The sequence below is a fragment of the Centropristis striata genome, chromosome 5 (assembly GCF_030273125.1).
Source record: "Centropristis striata isolate RG_2023a ecotype Rhode Island chromosome 5, C.striata_1.0, whole genome shotgun sequence".
Taxonomy (NCBI): domain Eukaryota; kingdom Metazoa; phylum Chordata; class Actinopteri; order Perciformes; family Serranidae; genus Centropristis; species Centropristis striata.
The window spans coordinates 29,595,386-29,617,094 of record NC_081521.1 but is presented as its reverse complement, the minus strand read 5'-3'; the positions used below and the strand labels follow the sequence as shown (position 1 = coordinate 29,617,094).

General features: G+C 38.7%; 1 protein-coding gene across 2 annotated transcripts; it reads right to left on the bottom strand.

Annotated features, from left to right (window-relative positions):
• Positions 1 to 489: 489 nt before the first annotated feature.
• On the bottom strand, positions 490 to 20,173 carry ahcyl1 (adenosylhomocysteinase-like 1). Of its 2 annotated transcripts, XM_059332771.1 has the most exons (17): positions 19,563 to 20,170; positions 10,498 to 10,612; positions 10,128 to 10,271; positions 9,258 to 9,358; positions 9,056 to 9,158; positions 8,158 to 8,252; positions 7,659 to 7,765; positions 6,703 to 6,819; positions 6,528 to 6,591; positions 6,326 to 6,414; positions 6,094 to 6,164; positions 5,645 to 5,739; positions 4,942 to 5,040; positions 4,443 to 4,511; positions 4,203 to 4,281; positions 1,837 to 1,957; positions 490 to 1,744 (listed from the first exon to the last, which is right to left on the bottom strand). In XM_059332771.1, exons 1-17 carry the CDS (start codon positions 19,752 to 19,754, stop codon positions 1,738 to 1,740), a joined length of 1,668 nt encoding a protein of 555 aa, XP_059188754.1. In that variant the 5' UTR covers positions 19,755 to 20,170; the 3' UTR covers positions 490 to 1,737. The 2 variants fall into 2 exon arrangements, with proteins under 2 accessions (XP_059188754.1, XP_059188755.1); XM_059332772.1 differs by lacking the exon at positions 490 to 1,744 and having other exon boundaries at positions 1,833 to 1,957; positions 19,563 to 20,173.
• Positions 20,174 to 21,709: the final 1,536 nt, after the last annotated feature.

Sequence of the window (21,709 nt, the reverse complement as noted above, 5' to 3'; positions counted from 1 at the left end):
ATTGATGTTGCTACTTACGTTTAACAATGAGCTCTCTGTTGCTTCACGATGTTGAAGGATCTCAGCAGAATCTCCAAGAGTATTTTCCTTTGTGGCAGCTTGTGCCTCTGTATGCTTCTTCTTAAACTGATGCCTGCACTGACTCAAGTTCAGTGCTTTTATAGTTACAAACAGGTTTCCAGAAGCTCCCAGACCCTCCCGCCCCCCTTCTCCTCCAAGCTCTGTGACTCATCCTGTAATATTAGCAGCTACTGCAGCTGGCCTGGTGCGAGAGAGCTGCTGAATATTCCAGAGTGGGACAGCAGTTTGACGCTCGGCCAGCAGGGCTGACGGCGAGGGAACACAATGTAGAGAATGTAGCTGTAAGGCACACTGAGGGGTGTGTGTGGAAGAGTGAGCAGCCGTGAATACGAGCTTTATCTCCCAAAATAAAGGAAAACATGCACTGTAACTACAAAGGCCTGTCTGTTTCAACATGTTTAAAGTCACTTTTCTCTGTTAAAAGAACTTGCTTTATTGCTGATTTAATGCATTCTTTTACATACATAGTTTACACATTTTGATCACATGAAATTTTAACTTTAGTTGACCCCGTTGGGTCAAATTAAGACAGCGACAATCATATGGCAAACATAAAGGTCTAATATTTTCTCTCAACACATACAGAGCTCATACATTAGAGTTACAATTAATACCATAAGCAGTGGAAGGAAGACATTGAATGCACCACTAATAGATGTGGTTTTACAAAAAAAAGGAATGTTCGTTTAATTAAGGTCAGTGCTGATATTCATGTGTTGTAAATGATTTAAAAGGCACATTCATACCATGGTCTTAAAGGTATTATCCAGTCAAAACACTTGAACAGTGAGACAGATCTCAGCTGGAATTTGAGAGCGCAAATGGAAACTTGGTGAAGTTAAAGTAGTTCAACCCCTTCAGTGCTTCCTTTTAAGGAATGCATACAACCTGTTAACTTTAACATAACGTCTTGAACTTTTGTTAGAAGATAAAAAACATCCCTTAGGTTTGAATTTATTCAGGAGAACAAGTGGGTGAGTGTTGAATGCCAAGACCAAGAGTCAGGGATTTAAAATGCACTCAGCCGTTCACAGGCTATTATAAACTCTTATAATAAACAAGAAGTTCCATATTTCATCACTATACTTAATAACAAGGGTGACTGGATGATACCTTTTAGGGCATGTATGCAGATACCATTCAATGAGATTATTTAACGCATTTAAAACAAACATTTCTAAAATAATGTACATTTAAATACAGAGTTTGTCTTGGCTCAGACTGAACTCTGGCTCGTGGAATGTACTAATAAAATCTTAACATCATCGGCCGACAAAATACACACGGTATCTGTTCCATTCTTACAGCCATCATTTGGCACTGTGTGTAAATAGGGTAAACAAACAAATCATCAAATTTCTGACCTAGTAACAGAAGTGTTAGCCACTAAATAAGTACAGACACATGAGAGTATTCAAGCAGGCTTTTCTTTTAAACACGTGACGAGAAGACATGTAAAATGTTAGTTGGTTATCATATATTTCCTACATGTCTTATTCTTCATATTTAACACTATGTCTGAAGTGCTATTAATAAGTTACATTCAGCATAATTAAAATAATTCCTCCATTTTGTAGCAATTTAGAAAATAAAATAGATATCTCTGTTTATCCCAGGACAACTGTGTGTTGAGGATCACAGCATCAGACGCTCTCATTAATACCTGTGAACAAAACACAGTGTTATTGTCACATAAGAACTCATACAATTATAGAAAATGCCCCTAGAAAATAAACTGTTCATGTTGAAACTTACCTGTAATAATTAGGTTTGAAGGGGCCGTTCTTGTTGAGGCCCATGTACTTAGCCTGCTCGTCAGAGAGCTCTGTCAGGTGGGCATCGAAGTTTGGTAGGTGCAAACTGGCCACATACTCATCTAGAGGAAAGAGACAGACAGAAATCTACTCAGTCTGGAAAAATATTTGTTCTTGTCAAATCCCTTATTTATACACTCTACGGCAGTGGTTCCCAAATGTTGTGCTGTGGCACACCGGTGTGCCGCGAGACAAGTCCAGGTGTGCCATGGAATTTTGTGACAACTATACACTATTAATTGCTCACAGCAGTATCGCCAAAAATGAGTGAATCATCATGTCCTCATACCTAAATGTAATAATTTCTATTTTAAACACGTGGTTAATGTTGTCAAGCTGTTGTCAGGTTGTTTCGCTTTATGCTGGGCTTACACCAAACGATTTTCCCAGTCCCAGACTAAAAACTGAAAGTCTTTAGTAAATCTAGGAGTCTTACTGGAGTCACAGCGCGCTCCCGTCATCCCGATCGTTAACTGTAAGGTAGTAATCTGCGCTGTTTGATATCAGTCTTTTCCTAGTCTTTGGTTTGCGATCATATCAAACGTGTTTGATATTATCGCAAGTCGCAGTGACGGAACACAATCAACAACCAATAGATGAGCAGACCGGCCAGTAAAACCACTTCGACAGGAAAAAGTTACATCACAATAATGTTAGTAAGCTCAAGCCTAAATACAAATATAGAGATGTAATATATTTACGGCCACAAGCGGGATTTTGGGGGCGCTGTTTCATAGTAAAGAGAATAGTAAGCAGACCCGGTTAAAATGTATAAATAAATGTATACATAAATAAGTAATAAATAATTGATGATTAATGTGTGATTAACTAAATGAAAGTTGATAGAGCTGATAAGTATAATTATTCTTATTAAACAAATAAATTAAATATAATTAAATACGACATAAATGTACATCATGAATTATTTTCTAAATTTTCCTTTCCTTTATTCTTCCTTATCTATTCTTCTTGTCTATTTTTACTGTAAAATAGTCAACTTTTCATGTCAGAAAAACAGAAACCCTTTTTCAGCTTTGTGAGGGGCATTTTGTGGCGTCTTCTTTTCTTTTTCTTTTTCCAACACAAACCACTGCACACACAAATGTTGCATGGTAGGTAAAAAAATGCTAAAGAAAATCCAGTTGTAGTCTTGTAAATAGTGACCCTGCAAGATTCACAGTCTTTGTAGAATCTCAGTCTGAAAAAGGCTGCAGTTTCATTGATTTAGGCTACAAAACCACTGATCTAGGTTTGAGTCAAAACATTTCCTAGTAAGGCTTTGTAGAAGACAGTAAATAAATGCTAGAAGTGAAGTAGTTACAAGGTCAATGTGACTACTGGAAGTAGTAGTGAAGGAATATGAATACAGGTGTGCCTTGAGATTTTGGCTTGTAGTTTGGTGTGCCTTGGGCACAAAAAGTTTGAAAAACACTGCTCTACGGTACATCCTTGTCGGCTCACTGGATGGTGTAATTCTAAGTTTAAATCACAAGGTGGCAACAACGAGCAACAACCTGACTAAAGCTTTTTAAAATGATGTATATAATCATTCTCATCGCTTTTGATCACTTGGGACATTTTTGGCTTCGCAATTTTCCAGTTATTTTGGCTGTGCATACATTTTGGCAAGGGTGTGAATATTTCTTCGTGAATTCTTGAAGTTCAACCTCAACTACTATCATAAGTCTCGAATAAATTGTATAGACAAAATATAGACAATCAACCCCTTAAGGACAAAAATGTCCCCATGAAAACCACATTTTTTTCCCCACAGCCATGACAGCAGAAGCAGCATCCTGTTATATCAGGCTTTCAATCTAGAGCCCTGGCTTGTAATGTTTTCCCATTTTTGTTTGAGGAAATGTGGAGGAAAAATGGCATTTACAAGATAATTTTAAAAAATGTTGTTTGATTTCAAAGGGTAAATGAATGCAAATGAATGAAGATTTGGTAGTTATACGTTTATTTTAACATATAAGTCAGTGAGAGATGCAAAAAATATTAAAATATAGGATTTTGAGGATGTTTTTGTCCTCAAAAGTAAAGAAGAGGGTATTTCTGGTATCATAAAAAATACAAATGTAATTATATATGTTTAAAAAGACATTTAAAAAGGATTAAAACTCATTATATATATTATTATAAATATTGTTGTTATATATTATAGATTTAAATTAGTGAAAGTGGGAATTAATATTAACATACAATTTAATGGCAGTTTCTTGAGGCACAGTGGTTTTACTAAATGTATCAATCTAAAATCTATCTATCTTAAACTCTAAATCAAAGAAAAGCTATATAATTTACCCATCTTCTTGGGCAGCAGATACACATCCTGTTTGTAACGCCCCTCTGGAGCATTGAACAACTCGATCAGGGCCAGGGCCTACAGACAACACGGAGAACACAATGTTTGTCAGACTCACAATAAATTCATAGGAGACTACATGTAACTATAGAGCAGCAGGGTTCTGTTGAGATTCATTCAGCCTCCCTAAAAGTGTCAGTGGAGGGGTCAGCAAAAAATGACTAGGTAAAATTACAAACCTGAGTTGTAGCAGTGATGGACAGCACAAATGTAGGCACTGTGGAGCAGCTCAGGTTCAAGAGGCGGCCCTGAGAAACAAAATAGTGCATACATACATGAACTGCACTATACAAACTGACACAAAAAAAAAGACACAATAAGGTATGACATGAAGGTGTGCAGCTACTGTATGAGCTTACAGTTAGACACCTGCAGGACTGTTTATACCTTAATGTTTAACTGACCACAGGGGTTCATATATCAGGATTTTAACCTGCATGCTAGATGTCTCACAATTATCATGAGAATCTACACATTAATATTCAAACTCCACAACAGATATCCCAAAAGCAACCCTTCTGGGCAAGGGGTAAATAGATATATTTTTAATTTCTTAATGCATTTTTTAAAACTAAAAGTGTGGGTTTAAAGAAAATGTTAACAGCCATTAAGTGTGATAAAACAAATCTTATAAGGGACACAGTTTGGTTAAGGTATGGGGCCGTAGAGGGACATTACCTCTGCAAGCAGAACAACCCTCTTCCCATCAGGCCAGATGATGTGGTCAACCTGAGAACGCACCCTCTCCCAGGTCAGCTCAGGGCTGCGCAGACTCGCCTGAGCACAGAAAAAACAGCATGACACAAAACAAACAGGTAAGATAACTAAGGTGGGATGATTTCATGCAACAGAGAGGATTGCATTTATAAGTTAACATGCCCAAGTAGAAAAACATATGTACAAAATCATCAATAGAATTAAAACAGAGTGAAACATAAAGTAAAAACTGCAGAAAAAAAGAAGGCAAGTGTGGAGATTTAGAGAAGTTGCTCCTTAAGAAGGAGGTATTCTGTATGTTTTTTTAACTGGGCACATTGAACCTGAGAGAGTTAAATTAGGAATTAGACATGATATAATTTTTGTTGAGTCCGCTGGATTTTATTTGGTCTCAAAGAACAAGTTTTATTTTTAGAACAATTGGAAATTACATAAGTGCTGAATGTTTTTTAGATCAACCACAGACTGACTTGACTGAATACTAAGACATGGAACTGATTTGAATGATGAGGTTAAATAAAACAAAAAGAAAAGTTGTGCAACATGTTATAATTTTGTTGCACTGAAGCTCACACTGGTCTGCACCGGCTGTGTGTATTCTTAGAGTTAGAAATTTGAAATAGAAACACTTCCAGAACATTTATACAATAAAAAGACACATTACCACATCAATCTCGGTGTTGGAGTGTCCCATATTGCAGACGATGCAGCCGTTCTTCATTCGGTCAAGCTGTTCCCTGGTGACCACATTCTTGTTGCCTTCAAAAAGATAAAAAAATAAATATATATATATATATATATATATATATATATATATAAATAAAAACAGTAATGATTTGTGTACTGTAAGTCACTGTAAGAGTAATTCATGATTGCAGAGTTTCAAAGTGCATCTGTTCTGTTATTAGAATGTGTTTACAGCTACGTGTAAATTGTGATTGCAGTCATGTAACTACACACGGATCCAAAAGGCGTTTTAGCATTCAGATGTGAAGTCTGTTTTGGACACAGAGACCTCGACTGGTGCATTTAAATGAGGCGTGCTTTTGTTTACTGGAAACACTGTGATTATCAAAGCAGAAGTAATAGATGTCTCTGCATGGGGCACAGTACCAGTGCACGTTATCACCACGTCCATCTGCCGGATGACCTCACTCAGTTTGACCACTCGGAAGCCGTCCATGCTGTGTGGAAACATATCATAGAGTTATTTTTATTGGTTTAAGCAGAAACACAGTTAAAACTACTTAAAACAAATAATTATTATAGAATTTATCTGATGCACAACATAGAGACAATGGAGCTCAACATGGAGCAGTGCTGAATGATAATGTTAGTGACTCACCATGCCTGCAGGGCACAGATAGGGTCAATCTCTGTGATGCACACAATGGCTCCGAGGGCCTTTAGAGCAGTGCAGCAACCTTTCCCCACCTACACACCGCAGGACAGTTCAACAGTTGTAAACAAAAATCTACAATAAAAAGGTCTGCAGCACCAGTGAAAACTTATAACAGTTATTCCATCAAAAGTGAAGAATGACTCACCTCTCCATAACCACACACGACGACTTGTTTGCCTCCAAACATGATATCTGTGGTCCTCTTCAAGCTGGCAGAAACAAAATGACACATACTTTTATCCATCTGCACGACTCAAACACAGAAAGACTAGAAAAAACAAAACAACAGCAGGCTCTCTGGATGATTAAACCCTCCTCACCCATCCAGGATAGATTCACGGCAGCAGTAAAGGTTGTCAAATTTCTGCTTGGTGACTGAGTCGTTGACATTCATGGCGGGGACACACAGCTTGCCGGCCTTGGACAACTGGTACAATCTGGGAGGACGCATGAGAACACATGTTCAGGCACACACATGCACATATCCACACACAAACTGAGCTGTAGTCCTCTGTGACCTGATGCTTTCCGGAGCGCCTGGCTAATTGATTCCATTGAGAGTCCCACATGCACAGCTGCCATGACCTGCAGTTCATCTCTGTCGTGTTTCTAAAAGAGGCTCCAGTCAAATCAGGCCAGTGACCTTTTCGATCAAAAGGCAGCATGTATTAATACTACTATGACTTATATAACTGCTTTTGATACCGTTTGTGCTGACACGGTGTGTATAATTCATCTTACTTCCATCTTAGCTCCATCTAGAGGACAAACTTATGTAAACAGCTCATGGAAAAGCTTAGTCTTAGTTAAAGTGCCCAAAGTGAAGTACATCAGTTAAATAAGCTGCTTAATTATTCTATATTGTTAATCAAAGAGTTAAAAAAAAAAAAATGAAAACATGACGGGTTATCGTTGAATTTTTGTCCAATGACGCCCAATAAAACCTGCCAACTCCATCTTTGATGGGACACAAAATGACCATGAAATGTGCTTCAATCGATACTAATAACTCACAAAATATTGCCACAGTCTTTATTATTTATAGTCCATTATGGGCTGTTGTAAGGTGCCATGTACACTGCCATGTCAATGATTTGATTTCTTGCTGGCTTAAAGATCAATTCTACTGTTTTTATATTTCAGGCCATTATTGGCAACAGTCACAGCTTTGGCCACCGTCCACATTTTACTCATAAAATTATGGCCAAAAAACAAAAATATGTTTCTCTCCTTGGTTTAAAATCCCCAAACTCATCAAATCTCAGAACCATCTCACCTGTGCACTCCAGTGACACTCTCCTCCACGATGCCCCGGACCTTCTTGAAGACGCTGGGATACTTCTTGTACACCCAGTGGGTTAAGTCTCCACCATCATCCAAGATCTAAAAAAAAAAATACAGCAGAGTTAATGGCATTAATGATCATAATCTACACAGTTGCTCATAAAGTTGGAATAAAATATTTTTTACTCCTTCCATTAAATGATTGTGACAATGTGATTTATTATTGACAGATTAAGTGTATATCTTCTCAAAACGTTATTTATCAATCTCTTCCAAACATGTAACAATAAAATTGAAACCATAATTAACAGAGGATTGCGTCTGAAAACAAAATGATTCCAATTTTATGAGCAACCGTGTATTATAGCACAGTAGAGCCCAGTTTGAGATTGTTGTTAACTTTAGCATGGGACAGCTTCTATATAGCAAGTGAAACAGTGTAAAAACACATGAAAACGTAGGTGTTATATGTATCATGGGATAGGTGATACCATATTGGCCTGCCAGCCCTCCTTGTTGACACAGCGATCGATGCACCACCAGAAGTCGTCCTCTGACTCACCCTTCCATGCAAACACAGGTACCCCTGCAGGAAACAAAACACACACACCTAATGACAAAGACAGACAGCACACGCAAGGAAGACTGGCCAGCTGCATGTGAGCAACAGGTCCATTAGGGGAACATCACACAGTGAAGGCACAGATGAGGCATTAGGCTTCAAACTTATAAAATCATATCTTGCAAACGAAATAGAAAATAAATGCAACAAAACCTAAATAATGGTTAGCGTATAGGCTAGTAATTATGTCATTTTTAGCCACCAGAAATCTAAGTTGATTACATTCACGTTGTTATCTCTGCCAGTTCTAAGTCTGGAAGGGATCATTGACTGTATATAAAGATGGAGGTCTGACAGCTCCCCTACAGTGAAGCCAACGAGCCATTTTGTAAAGTGGGAGGAAGTAGAGCCGTCCATTCTTTATACAGTCTGTGTTGTGAATGCTCGTTTATCCGTCTGTCTGCAGCTAATCTTGGATCCATCAGCCTCATATGCTTTGTGCTCTTCTATGACTGTATGTTGTAGGACCTCTCATCTTCAAAATTTCTAAAAAAAAACAAAACTATTTTATTGTCTGTTGTACATTCATCACTCCTCTTATAAGGATAGTGGGTGTTTATTCTGCTAGGAAACACACCTGTAAGAAATATGTGTAAGATCTCATTATTACTGTTTTAATGGTCAGAAATATATATATTTTATATCTTATACTATCAAACCCTGACTAAACAAAATAATACTGACTCTCTGAGGAGTTTTCACTGCAAACAAAGTCGCCGAAAAAGTCTTTATATGTAATGTTGGACTTAGAGAAGGGAGACTCTAACCTGTTTCAGCGAGAGCAGCAGCCACCTCATTCTGAGTAGAGTAGATGTTACAGGCAGTCCAGCGACACTGGGCCCCGAGGGCTACCAGGGTCTCGATCAGGACCTAAGAGGGAACAACAGATTAAACAGATACATGAACTGGTATCTGAGGTAAAGAAGAGAAGGACAGAACAATCACAGTAAACCGAATGTGTTGACGTACTGCAGTCTGAGCAGTGATATGGGTACAGCCCACTATCTTCGCCCCTGCCAGAGGCTTCTCACCCTGGGCTCTCTTCCTCAAGGAGATCAGGGCAGACATGTCTGGGGAGAAGCAGATTGAACACAAGTTAGTGGAAACTGAAAAGACATAAAGGTCAGAGGGGGGCTTCGGGAGAAAGGAGAATGATGGGCCATTCTGAATACAAAAACAAGCCGTTTCTACATGGTGGGTGTGCAGTAAATGGCTATAAAATGGAGACTGATTAAACAAAAATGCCAGCAGCATCTGTTGTCGCCCAGGCTTTAAGCCTGAAGATCACTCATCAAGCACGCATGCCTACGTATCACTCACATGGACAATGTAAACAGCCAGAGAGAGAGATTTGCAGCCTTGGTGTATACAAAAAAACAAAACACCTGAGATGCTCAAAGAGGTGAAAGAGGAAAATAAGTACAAAGGGATGAATAGAACTAAGAGAAAGAGCTCCGATCAGGTTTCCAGAATAATACTGATGCTGCCTCAGCCTTGCGTCACAAACTATTTTGAAATCTGGAGGAGAAGAACGTTTTTGAATAGTGTCTAAGCAGCAAAACGGAGGCCATGCGATACGTTTCTGGGAACAAAGTCACAACAGGTAGCACAAAGCTCTCTTTGTACAAATAATGATAGCAATTCTCCTGTCCAACTGTATCACAGTAAAGTCACAGAAACCCTGAAAACAACATTGAAGATTTATACAGCGTGAATATGAGTGATGAGGTTTCTATAAGAAACCAAACACTATAGATTCTATTCTAAATCTAGAAATAGGGAAAAAAATCAATAATCTTTGACCCGCGTGTCCCCCGGTGCCCAGCAGGTCAGATATACCTTGTTCTGCAATTTCAATTTCACGGCGGCCGAATTCAGCCTGCTTGATGTTCTTCACACAGAAGTCGCTGCTGCCGTGAGTGTTGACCTGGGCTTTGTCCCGGGGGGAGGTTTCATCATCGGAGCTGTCGGTGTAGGATGCAGCTGTGAAATGGAGAACACAAAAGGTCACTACTGTGGAAAAACATACAACAGAGCCAATTATGAAATATATACTTCAAATCCATTGTGTGCAAGATGGAGCTGGTGTGTGTGTGTGTTTCCTGTGTATGTGTGTGTATATACCGTACATGTATGTGCTCATTGCCAACAAGAATGTATAGAAAGACTATATTTGGGAGTTAAATATTTGGGAGTTGTGATTCAGCACCTGAGCTGTAGCTGTCTGTGGAGGACTGCGAGATGGACCGAGACAGGGAGCGGCGGCCAGCCTTAGTGGGGTACTTGCTAAACTCTTGTTTGTCCTCAGTATTCGCAAACTGGATCTGGAGAGAAGCAGGACAAAATGGTGCACAACGTAAACATAAAAGGGAAACAAATCACAGATATTACTGACGTACCGGCATGACTTTTGTTCTTTCTGTATGCACTGATTAGCTGTCAACAATGAAACCAGCGATGTAAGGAAGAGCGAGGGACAAAAAGTACCATGGTCATTACACATTTACACTTTAGGTCATTTGTTCACGCTTTTAGTTTATATTTGGACTCATTTTGCTGTTTCAGCCACTTAAACTGTCCCTTCAAAGGTAAATCGCCTGAGTCTGTTACAGTAAATCACAGGTGGATCAGGAAGAAGGGAGCTGATGCCTATTTTTAGATTCTCCCTCCTGCTCTGTGATTTATACTTTGTTCACAAACACAGGCTTCAGTTGCTGGTGTGGTTCATCGTGTCAACCCAACCCTTCAAAGGGCCCAAGATCAAAGACCTGGAAAAACATAAAGTGGATCGGCAGCACGCAGCTAGCTTGGCTATTTTCTGTGCTTCTCTTTAACAGAAGATTAAAGTCTCCTCTGTCCAGTTTTTGGGTTACTGGACCAAACCACAGAAATTGATGCAAAATTTAAAAATCTGATTGTTCAGCTGCAAAATAAAACCAGCGCTTGTGTGAATTGGCTCTATTTAAGGCTTGGCTGAGCTACAATTAGACTTAGGATCTGACAAATCCACTAAGTGTCATTTTAACACCCTCAAACTGCAACAGTCTGAAGGCTGTACTGGCAGACAAACACAGTCCGTTGCCAACATTAGAAACAGTAAGGAGACATAACCCTCAGGTCCTTCAGTAAACTGGGTCACTTAGGACTGTGAGGAGTTACTAGGTACAGACCTAACAGAATGACATTGAACCTCACAATAATTACAAATGTAGAGAAGTCAAAAACACTCTAAATGCGTAAATACTGAATTTTCACACACAGCACGTAGAGGCCCAGGTGGGCTGTAGTTTCTATTCTGCTTACACCTAGCACTGTAAATATATAGGCCTGTAAGAGAGGGGCAGATGACTTACTCAGCATTTTACTTAAATAGGAAATCTGCAGGTGGGTTTCAAGTCTGAACCTCATAAATTTCCTTTACGTTTGGGCCCTATGGCCTTGAGTTTCATTGATTTGTTCCAAGACTCAATATCAGGCAAACACTGATTCACAATTGCTTTGTGACAGATCCACTACTGCAAACTTAGCAACATTATCTTACATGAAAGACAAGCTTTAAAGTTAAATAATGTTACCCTGACGTTGCTAAAAGCCTGGAGTGCACACTGTCTCTCTCACTGCCTTTCCAAGACATTCTACAGGTATCTTGGAGGCTAAGTGACAAGTGTGTCCAAGCAGATCCAAGCTCAGACTTTGTCTTCCTCACAGTATGGTATCACAACATTGTATAATGTCAATGAAGAGGGTTGGACTTTCAACATGCTGGTTTACACGTTTTTCTTGAATTATTACCTCTGCCAAGCAGGTCATGCTATCAGCTCAGTTTGTCCGTCTGTTCATCAGTAGTATGAAAAATGAGCCAAAGAAGACCCATATATGATTTTCACTTGTGTAAACTTTGCGAGATAGGGCATTTGTGCTGCATTCATGTGGTATCAAAATAATCAGAAAGTATGATTTCCTTACTTGAAACATTCATGTGAATGCCCTCTTAGGTCTGAAAGTTAACATTGTGAGATAGTGGAGGTCTGTGCTCTCTGAGTGTCCTTCTAGTTTCTGCTGTTAGAGTAAGTTTTCAGAATATGAATATTTATATATTGATGGTTTACATGTGGTTTAAATGTTGGAAGATGTGCAACACCCCTAAAACCCACTCAAAGTCTAGTTCCTGATCATTTGACTTTTAAAAAAATGTTTTAAAGCATTACATTTTGTGTGCTACACTTAAAATTCTACACAGCGTTTTCATTAAAAACTCACTTTGCATAGAGACAATGTGGGATTTCTTTGTTCTCTTATTTTAAATGTCCATAGCATGTGTTTGGACTAAAAACGAATGTGCAGGCCAGCAGAGTTGACACAACACACAGATGATAAATCCGGGAACACACATAAATGTCAGACTGACAACAGTGAGTTGGGTAACATTAGAGTAGGATGTCCACAGCACAGACAGAGTCTACAACCATAGTTTAAAGGTGACGCTTTGTGTCAGTGATTGTGGCGCTAAAGAACAATGATATCTAAGCATTATCAAACATAAAAAAATCATTTCCACAGTAAACATGATAATGGGAGGAGTTTACAGCTGGGTGAGCATGCATGACTCAGTTACCTGGTAGTCGCCACACAAACGTTAGCGGAAGCCGACGCTGATTGAATGGAGGTCATATGGCAACATCATTTGTGATCCCTAATGGAAACAGCTTCACACTATCATACTACTTCTGACTTTCACGAGAAGAAATGGGTATGTTTACACCTTAAAATTTGTAAAAACATCAAAGTAACTGTAGCAGAAATGGCTAAAACAGGAGTAACTTTATTCACTCAGTGTTTATATGTCACAATCCCCGTATCCATGGGCAGTGACACCTTTAACATCTACTGTGTCAGTATAAAGAAACTCAAGAAGCTTGTGGGCAGTGTGAACTGAGGAGATCTCTGCATGTCTCTGTTTTCACAAAATTGAGAGTGTGCTCTGTCTCATACACTTGCAAAATATTTCAGTTTTTGCACAGTCTCTTGAATTTCTGCATTGTTCTCCCCCAAAAAGCCAAAGACATCAAAATCAGAGACTCCTTCTCTTGTGGTTACAGCATTAAGGAAACAAGTGGTAATCTGATTAATGATTAAGACAGCTTTCTGTTTCTACTACTCTTACACAGTAAACCATCCCAGAGGTGAGCTGTTTAAATAACCTTCTTTCGAGGAGAAGTTTGCACTCTAGCTGAATATTTTTGCTCCAACTGAAAGAGGAAACACTTCAGTGTGGTCTACATTGTAGTATAAGATAAATAATCATTCTACACAACTGGAAACAGAAGGAAACTTGTGACATGACAAAAGTAACTCCAGCACATCTATGCATCTGTGATATGTAGTAACTTTAGGAATAAGTGTGCTGGATAAGTTCCCGTGATGCATTAGCAGCGACTCACCCTTTCTCTCCCGTGCCCATGTTTGTGTGCCATAGCTGCCAGTCACTCTCCAGGTCTCCAGTCTACTTCCCTGTGCCTGTGTGTCCTCTGTGTGATGGTACTAGGTGTCCCTGATGCTATTATCCCAGAACACTCCCAGGCAGAGCCGGGGGGAGGTTCCCACCTATTATCGTGATTTCTAATGGCCAACCTGAAGAGAGAGAGAGGGAGAGTCCGAGAGAGGGGAGGTTGATTCCCACTTTGCCTCTCTCTTTCTCTTTCCCTCTCTAGTTCTGCCCTTGACAACCAGCTGCTAAAGTCAGGAGGTTGTATTTTATGCTTTATTCTTTAAGTGCTGAGAGAGCAAACGTCCGAAGATTCAGATATGTTTCTATACAGAAAAATCACACAAACAAAAACATCTGCTGCAGCTTTTACTTTCAGGCTGTACTCCTGAATTTAGAGTACCAAATAAAAGGGGATTGACAGGAGGAATTAAACCCTCTTTCCATTAGCCTTCTGCTGCATCAATAAGCAGCCCATCCAGTCCTCCATTCTACAGCTAAAAATACTCTCTCTCTTTTAGATAGCAGGCCAGGTCACAGACTTAAGCTGTGACCGTCAGCCGGCAGTGTAAAGGGTTCAATGTGGTCCTAGCATAAGGTGACATTAACTACTTAGCCAGACACCACTCGTGCTCTACAGCGGCATCTAACAGGAAACACACACAGTCTAATCCACACAGATCTCCCTGTACTGACCACTCACAGAGGCAACGGTCAAGAAGGCCTCAAGTATATTTTAACGGAGTAAAAATGGTGTCTAGACAGTTCCTCAGACAGGTATAGCTCTCTGTTTGGTCTGCAAAGGCGCCTGTTTAGATCAATGCATGCATGACGGATTATACAGTGTTGTGAAAAAAACATATGCCACGCTAATCCTTCCTTCAGAACTATGTGACCTTTAGCAGAAACTATAACTTCTACTTCAAACCAACCCCCTTAATCTTCAGCAAATATGGACCCACAACCATATTTCATAAACAGACACAAGGAATGGATGCAACTACCATCTACAATCACATTACAAAGTCAGAATGCTGATATCAATTCAGTGGTTTCCAACCTTTTGACCCCCCCAGCTCTGTCAGATTAACACATGTAGCCCTTTATCAGTCCCAAAATATGTTCCAAACATAAAACACCATCAACATAAAACATTCATTCATGGACTATTATACAAAACTGTTAGTTAGCTAATTATTTGAACCATTTAGTATTTATCTCACTATTTCAACTGTTTATCCATTACTTTTTGGGGTTTCAATCAAAAGTTTCATCACAATACCATATTATACCAATCCTTTGGACAGTAATACACTATTTTCAGATCTTACCACATTATGATTGATTTAAATTTGATTCAATTCAGGGGTCCACAATTCAGCTAAATTCACTGTCCAGTTAGTGCTTTCTGATATTTATTTCTACTACTTGTTCATTATTTTCACAGTAGCTACCGGTTTTAACTTATGTCCTTGCTTGCCAATCTTTTATTACTTCAACATGTAGTATTCAGGTATAATAGTGGGTATAAATCTTTACTCAAATCATAGTTTCTCATTTTTATTTTACGCCCTGGAAACAGCAGAAGCAGCCCATGGGGTATAGGGGTACCTCTGGTTGGGATTCACTGCTTTAGTTAAACTAGAAACTTCCTTTTGAAATACCAAACTGAGGACACAGCTGTAAAATGATGAAACTAGTCAGTATGGATGTGTTACATTTCTCAGGTTATGGTGACTTTTCCCTCAATGTTAATATGGGTCACACTGTGGTGCAAACACAGTACTTTACTTGAGTAGACTTGGGTGGACTGAGTTTCAATAAACTAGAAAGAAACTGTTGTCAATGTTCTTTTTTAAATATAGCTACATAGACCTAAAGCCCCACAGTATCAAATAATACACACATTGTGAGGGCATTTTGACTCTCAGCTAGTTTTTAACCCAAAAGGTGAGTAGATTTCTTTTTATATCCTCGAGTATATATTTCCACACCTACAGGCAGAAAAGGAAATCTGCATTTGACCTTCTTGAAACTCTGCCATAATGTTGGCAGACAAACAAGAGATAGTGAAACTGAGGTACAAATTTTTTTGAGATGTAAAACAGCCCACAGGGATCAGATAAAAATGATGATGATGCATTAACAAATTCACAGTGAGCGAGCTCTGTTCCCAGGGGGGCGTGTTGTGTAACTTCTGGATGGATTCAGAGAGAGAGAGAGAGAGACAGAGAGAGAGAGAGAGAGGAGGCAGAGTAGTGGTGCTCCTTGACTCACTTGCCCACACAAACACACACACACTCGCACATTAATTTCATTTTGTGGCATTGATTGTTTTTGTTTGTGGATTATGTGACAATGCACCAGCAGCTTAACTTCAGCAGACTTCTTTTTCACATGTGATATTTTCTGTCATTTTAATTAGTTTTATCTTTCTTTTCTCCCCGTGATCATTTGGAGTATTTGTTTTACTCATTCATTTTTTCCATGCAAACAGTTGGCTCCGTTTGACACTGGGCTCTCACATTTATTCATAACACACTGCTTTGTTTTCATGAGCGGAGTGCACATTCCTACCATCCAATATGTTTTCAATCAGGCTCCCTGAGGCGACTTGCAGTCCACACATTATTGCCTCGTCAGACAGGGGGTCTGAGCTAATATTCTCAAGTCTGCGAGCCCCGCTGCTGGGAAAAAATATATTTTTATTATGCTGATTATTTTGTCCACCTCGTCAAAAATACTTTTCAGATGTTTTAGTTATGTTGATTGGCAGAGATTTGGAAGGCTCTATTTATTTGTTGGTTAGTTTATTTAATATTGTTACATAAGGACAAGAAACTCAGCATCTGTAAAGGAAGGGAAATAAAACTTTAAGTCACTTTCGTCCCTTATAGTTTGTATTATTCTTTTTAAAATATCCAGTGAACCGTCTCGTAGTGGTGCTGGTTTGCTTGTAATTAGTCATCTTCCTCTTGCAGTTTTTTCCTGTATTGGGTAAATGCCATTGTGACATTATCCACTTATCACATTACATAATACTGCAATGCTTTTGGTGACTAATGTAACTCAAAACTAATATGGTAAATAAATCACATTAATCTAAGTCTATGAGTTATGACTTTATGTTTATGTTAAAACTGGATTAAAACAAACTATAAAAAGGATTTAATAAAATATATAAAACTGAGACCTAAACTTGTAAGCATTTTCTTCGCAAGACTTAATTTAAACCAGCTGCCAGAATTAACACTGTTTAAGGATAAATATGGTAGTATAATGATCACAAACTAATGAGGCAAACTAATCACAATAAAAAAACACACACACACACACAGTACCAAAAGGGTGTGAAAACTACTCCTGCTTGTGCATTTAAAAGCCACACAAAGTTCTGCCAGAACAGCACTCGTGTCAGCCACAAGCTTCATTATTTAATGCATAATGTTGAGCTCAATTGATACTGAATTTGTGGGACTGGAACAATATTGCAGTGATAGGATACATAGTACTTAATTTTGTATAACCTCTGTGGAAATAATATAGATATATCTATGAATAAACTGCAACAAATGCCTCCGTCAACCAGCCTTGTTGCTGTTTACATCCATGTCAGCCAAGACTTGTGTAGCCGTGACAGCAGACAGTGCTTCATATATTGATGTTGCTGCAAAAAAGCTACAAGTTCTGAAAAACTGGACGCTTAACACACGTTTTCAACCTGGCAACACAGAGGATCTTTACAATAAGTGTCACCAAATCAGTATCCATGCATCCATTCTGAGTCGTGGCGTTTAATAATGGTCAAAAAAGTGTTTCTGAGGACATTATGATGTCACAGTGAAATTGACCTTTGGCCTTTTGGATATAAAATGTCATCATATAATCGTCTTAATAGACATTTGTGTGAAATGTTGTCATAATTAGCATATGATTTCTTAAGTTATGGCCAAAAACATATTTTCTTAGGTCACAGTGACCTTTGGCCTCCAAAATCTAACCAGTTCATCCTTGGGTTCAAATGAACATGTGTACCAAATTTGAAAAAAAATCCTCCAAGGCATCACTGAGATTAAGTGTTCATGATAATGGGACAGACATGACCTTGACCGTTGACCTCCAAAATCGAATCCATTTATAGTCCCAGTAGGGTTGTCAAAAGTATCGATACTCAAAAAAGTATCGATACTAAAATGTTGTATCCAGATACAATATTCATTTTCAAAAGTATCGAGTATCTGAAGCTTGTTATCATAGTTGCAGTTTCTTTTTGCACAACTGTTTTTTATTACAAATATTTAACCTGTGGTTCTGTTCATTTTTACATGTTACATTTTTCTTGTTAATAAAAATATTTCTGTTAAATTTTGGAGTCTTTGTTTTTATCCTTGTGGTATCGAAAATGGTTTCGAGTATCGAATATTTTCCTGAGTATCGGTATCGAGTTGAAAATTTTAGTATCGTGACAACCCTAAGTCCTAGTAGACATTTCCTTATAATTAAAAAATAACAAACACAAATTATTAAATGTCATGATTTTCTGCACACAAACATGCAATTATACTTACCATTATTTTTATAAACAGACCATAATGTCAACAAACAGTGCTGGATCAGACAAAGGGCACCACTAGTGTAGCAAGTTAAAGGTCACCTTGAGGGACAGAGAAATGCTCCACAATTGACCAATTTGACAATATATCTTCTGAGATAAAAACAAAACAAAACAACCTTCTATCCACTGTCTGTCCCATGTTTTTCCGCTGCCAGCTGTTACACGCCATGGCGGATCTGTAATGATATGAGCAGCCACCCCAAGGGAGTCTTTCATTCTGATGATTGTTCTGTGCCGCTGTGTAACCACCAAGAAATTCAGGGCTTTTTCTCACAGGTGCACATTCTGCTGCTCTATCATCCTGTTCCTTATTAGTAATAATGAGGATGCCCACACACAGACACACACGCCTCAACCAATTCAAGATGGATAACACAAACACAAGGATGAGCTCAATAGGTATAGACATTAATATTATTTTACAAATTAAATGTCAACGACCCGACACCTTCATGAAATCCAAAGCTCTATGTCTGCAATTCATGGTATTTAATTTTTTCTAAAAGCAAAGCAAACAGATAATTAAATAGGCCCAGTTTATACAGTATGTAGTGTGTAGCCCCCTTGTCTGAGCTCAGGTATGCCATGTATTACTTCACTTTGCAGAGGCCTTGAATCAGAGGTTTAAGAGCTCAACTTCGCTTTTAGTTGTTTCCTGTCTACAGGATGTTGCCATGATGTAGACATTGTGATTTAAATAAACCAGTTAGGCTCCATGGAGGCAGTTTTTTTTTCAAACAATAATCCAGTCTTGCTAAAAACCCCTTTGAAATTATATGTTTATAACTAACTAAAAGCAATGATTAGACAAATTTCACATGTAAAACAGTGAAGAAAAAGCTTGTCTTTGTTGCCTGACTTCTCAGATTCCTTGAGAGAATGACTTAAATAAATGTTTCTTTGTTTTGTTTTTGTACTTTGCAGCTTGGCTTGGGATGGAGGGATCCCCGAGTGTGACACTGCAGCATCACATGCACCACAGCTCCATTAACCTCTGTGCTGTGGTGGTGTCTTATATAAATGAACACTAAGTACATTTCCTGGCCTTGCTGTACTGTATAGTTCACTGCGGTACAATGGACGTGGAGTTATCCTCCTCACGTGTGCCTGCCTACAGCCCTCACAGTGTCTGTGGCCGGTGGCAGTGAGTGATGGCGAGCATCACGTTTCTTACCTTCTTGACGGATTTCAGAGTGGGCACTGCGGTGAACGCTGCGGAAGGCATTTCCCCCACGTTCATATTCACATCACTGCTGTTCTTGCTCACAGTCATGGCTGAGTATTTTTCCGCTACGTTTTCGGTCTCTTTGACATATTTCGTGGCTTGTTTCACCTCCGCCTTGCTGTCCACAACCGAGTCGGTCATTGCATCCAGGAGATGGAGAGACTGGAGAAAAATAAATTCTAGTTCAGAGACTAGCTTTGTCCGTCGCCTTCTTGCTCTCTTCGTTAAGCTTCGTGGCTTAAAATGAGCAAATTGTCGCTGAAGCGCAACGCGGAGCAATAAGTAGCGTACTTTAAAGAGAGATTAACCCGTATCTCTAGCTCCACTACTTCTTTTTAAAGAGCGGTACAGACACTTGTTTCGGTCCTTCGGGTCTGCTGTCATCCACAGACAGCTACATCTCAGAGTGGAGGGGGCGGTTTGTTGAGGCTGTCACCTGAACAAGTAGGCAGTGTGTAGGCGGTGATCATCCAGTCAGCGCAGGAAGTAACAGCTCTTTTCTCAAACTAAGAGTAGCGCTAGTTAAAGCTAATTCCTCGTTGCTGGTTACTGGTTGTGAGCTGATGCAGCAGGTGTGACCTTAACGTTAGCATTAGATGCAGTATTTATCTTTGGCCCAGCAGGGTTAAACCTCATTATAGGAGACTGAGCACAAGTCCCGCCTCCTTCGCTGTGATTGGCTGGTCGCGGCACCAACGACTAATCTACTGCGTCTGATTGGTAGAGCTCGGGGCAGTGTTGTACCTGGGAGCAAGCTCAGGGAAAAGATCATACCGCCACACTGTTAAAATAATCGCCTAAGTCATTTTTTGTCAAAATTATTTTTTTGCCTAAATCATCACCTCATGACGCCGGCCACCTATGGTAAAATCGCCTACATCCTCAGTTGATCAGATCATGTGATTTTACCCCTTTAAGATAATGGCCTATGTCATGTGTGTGACTTAAGCAGATTTATTATGCCTAAATCAAAATAAAATGTGACTTAGGCAATTTACAAGAATGTAACAAAGGATGGATATTGGTATAGTAATAACACTGTGTGTAAATTATGTAATTTAAGAGAAATAAATGACTTAGGAATTTTTTTGAACATGCCTTTGTGACTTAAGAAAGATATGGTAACACTTTATTTTGAAGGTGTCTACATAAGAGTGACATGAGTGTGTCATAAACATGACATGGGATGTGTCATGAACATTAATGACACTTTGAAGTAACATTAATGCTCATGATACTTGTCATGTCATGTTTCTGACAGGCTTGTGTGACTCTTATGTAAACACCTTCAAAATAAAGTGTTACCATATCTTGCTTAAGTCACAGAGGCATGTTCAAAAAATTGCCTAAGTCATTTATTTCTCTTAAGTTACATAATTTACACACAGTGTTATTACTATACCAATAGCCATCCTTTGTTATGTTCTTTTTGAGTGAAATGATTAATAAATGTCATATGTTATGCTTTTGGTTAAGTTTTTTGTGTTTCCTGCAAAACTTGAAAAATTAGTTAGGCGATTATTTTAACAGGGTGACGATACTATTTTCGTCCCATATCCGAAATAAATTAATTAAATTAATTAACTCTATTTTTTTTTTTTTTTTAATGGCATGTATCTGTATCTTTCCTTAGTATTGTGTCTCTTCGCTTTCTGTTTCGTTGTTTGTAACCTGTGCCTTGCACATGTATGTCCTGAGTGTAGTTCAGGGTAGGTGGGTAGGTGGGTGGCTATACCTGGGCTGATCTGTGTACATAAGAACTGGATCTTTAACCTGTTTTGGAACCATTGTCTTTTGTAAGAACTGAGATCCTGTTTGTAAAAAAAGAAAAAAACAATAAAGTCTGGATAAAAAAAAAATAATTAACTCATTATGTTACTTTGCTTGAACTGAAATATTCAAATGTGTGAACACATTTTTTTAAATGTATTAGAGTTATAATTATAATAGTGCAATTATCACTCAGAATCACTGATTTGGATAGAATAATACAAACTGCAACATTATGTACTTTAGAACATTTTTTAAGTAGGCCTACTTGTGCTTTTGAGCATTTTCCTTTTATGGTGCTTCATACTTTTATTCCACTTTATTTC

Bases quoted from the DNA above. Each gene is read 5' to 3' on its own strand.
- ahcyl1 (XM_059332771.1), bottom strand. From the start codon at position 19,754: ATGACCGACTCGGTTGTGGACAGCAAGGCGGAGGTGAAACAAGCCACG. The intron at 10,272-10,497 runs GTGCTGAATCAC...TCCATTTCACAG, and splicing joins CACAGACAGCTACAGCTCAG to CTGCATCCTACACCGACAGC. The intron at 6,592-6,702 runs GTGAGGAGGGTT...TGTTTCTGCCAG, and splicing joins CGTGAATCTATCCTGGATGG to CTTGAAGAGGACCACAGATA.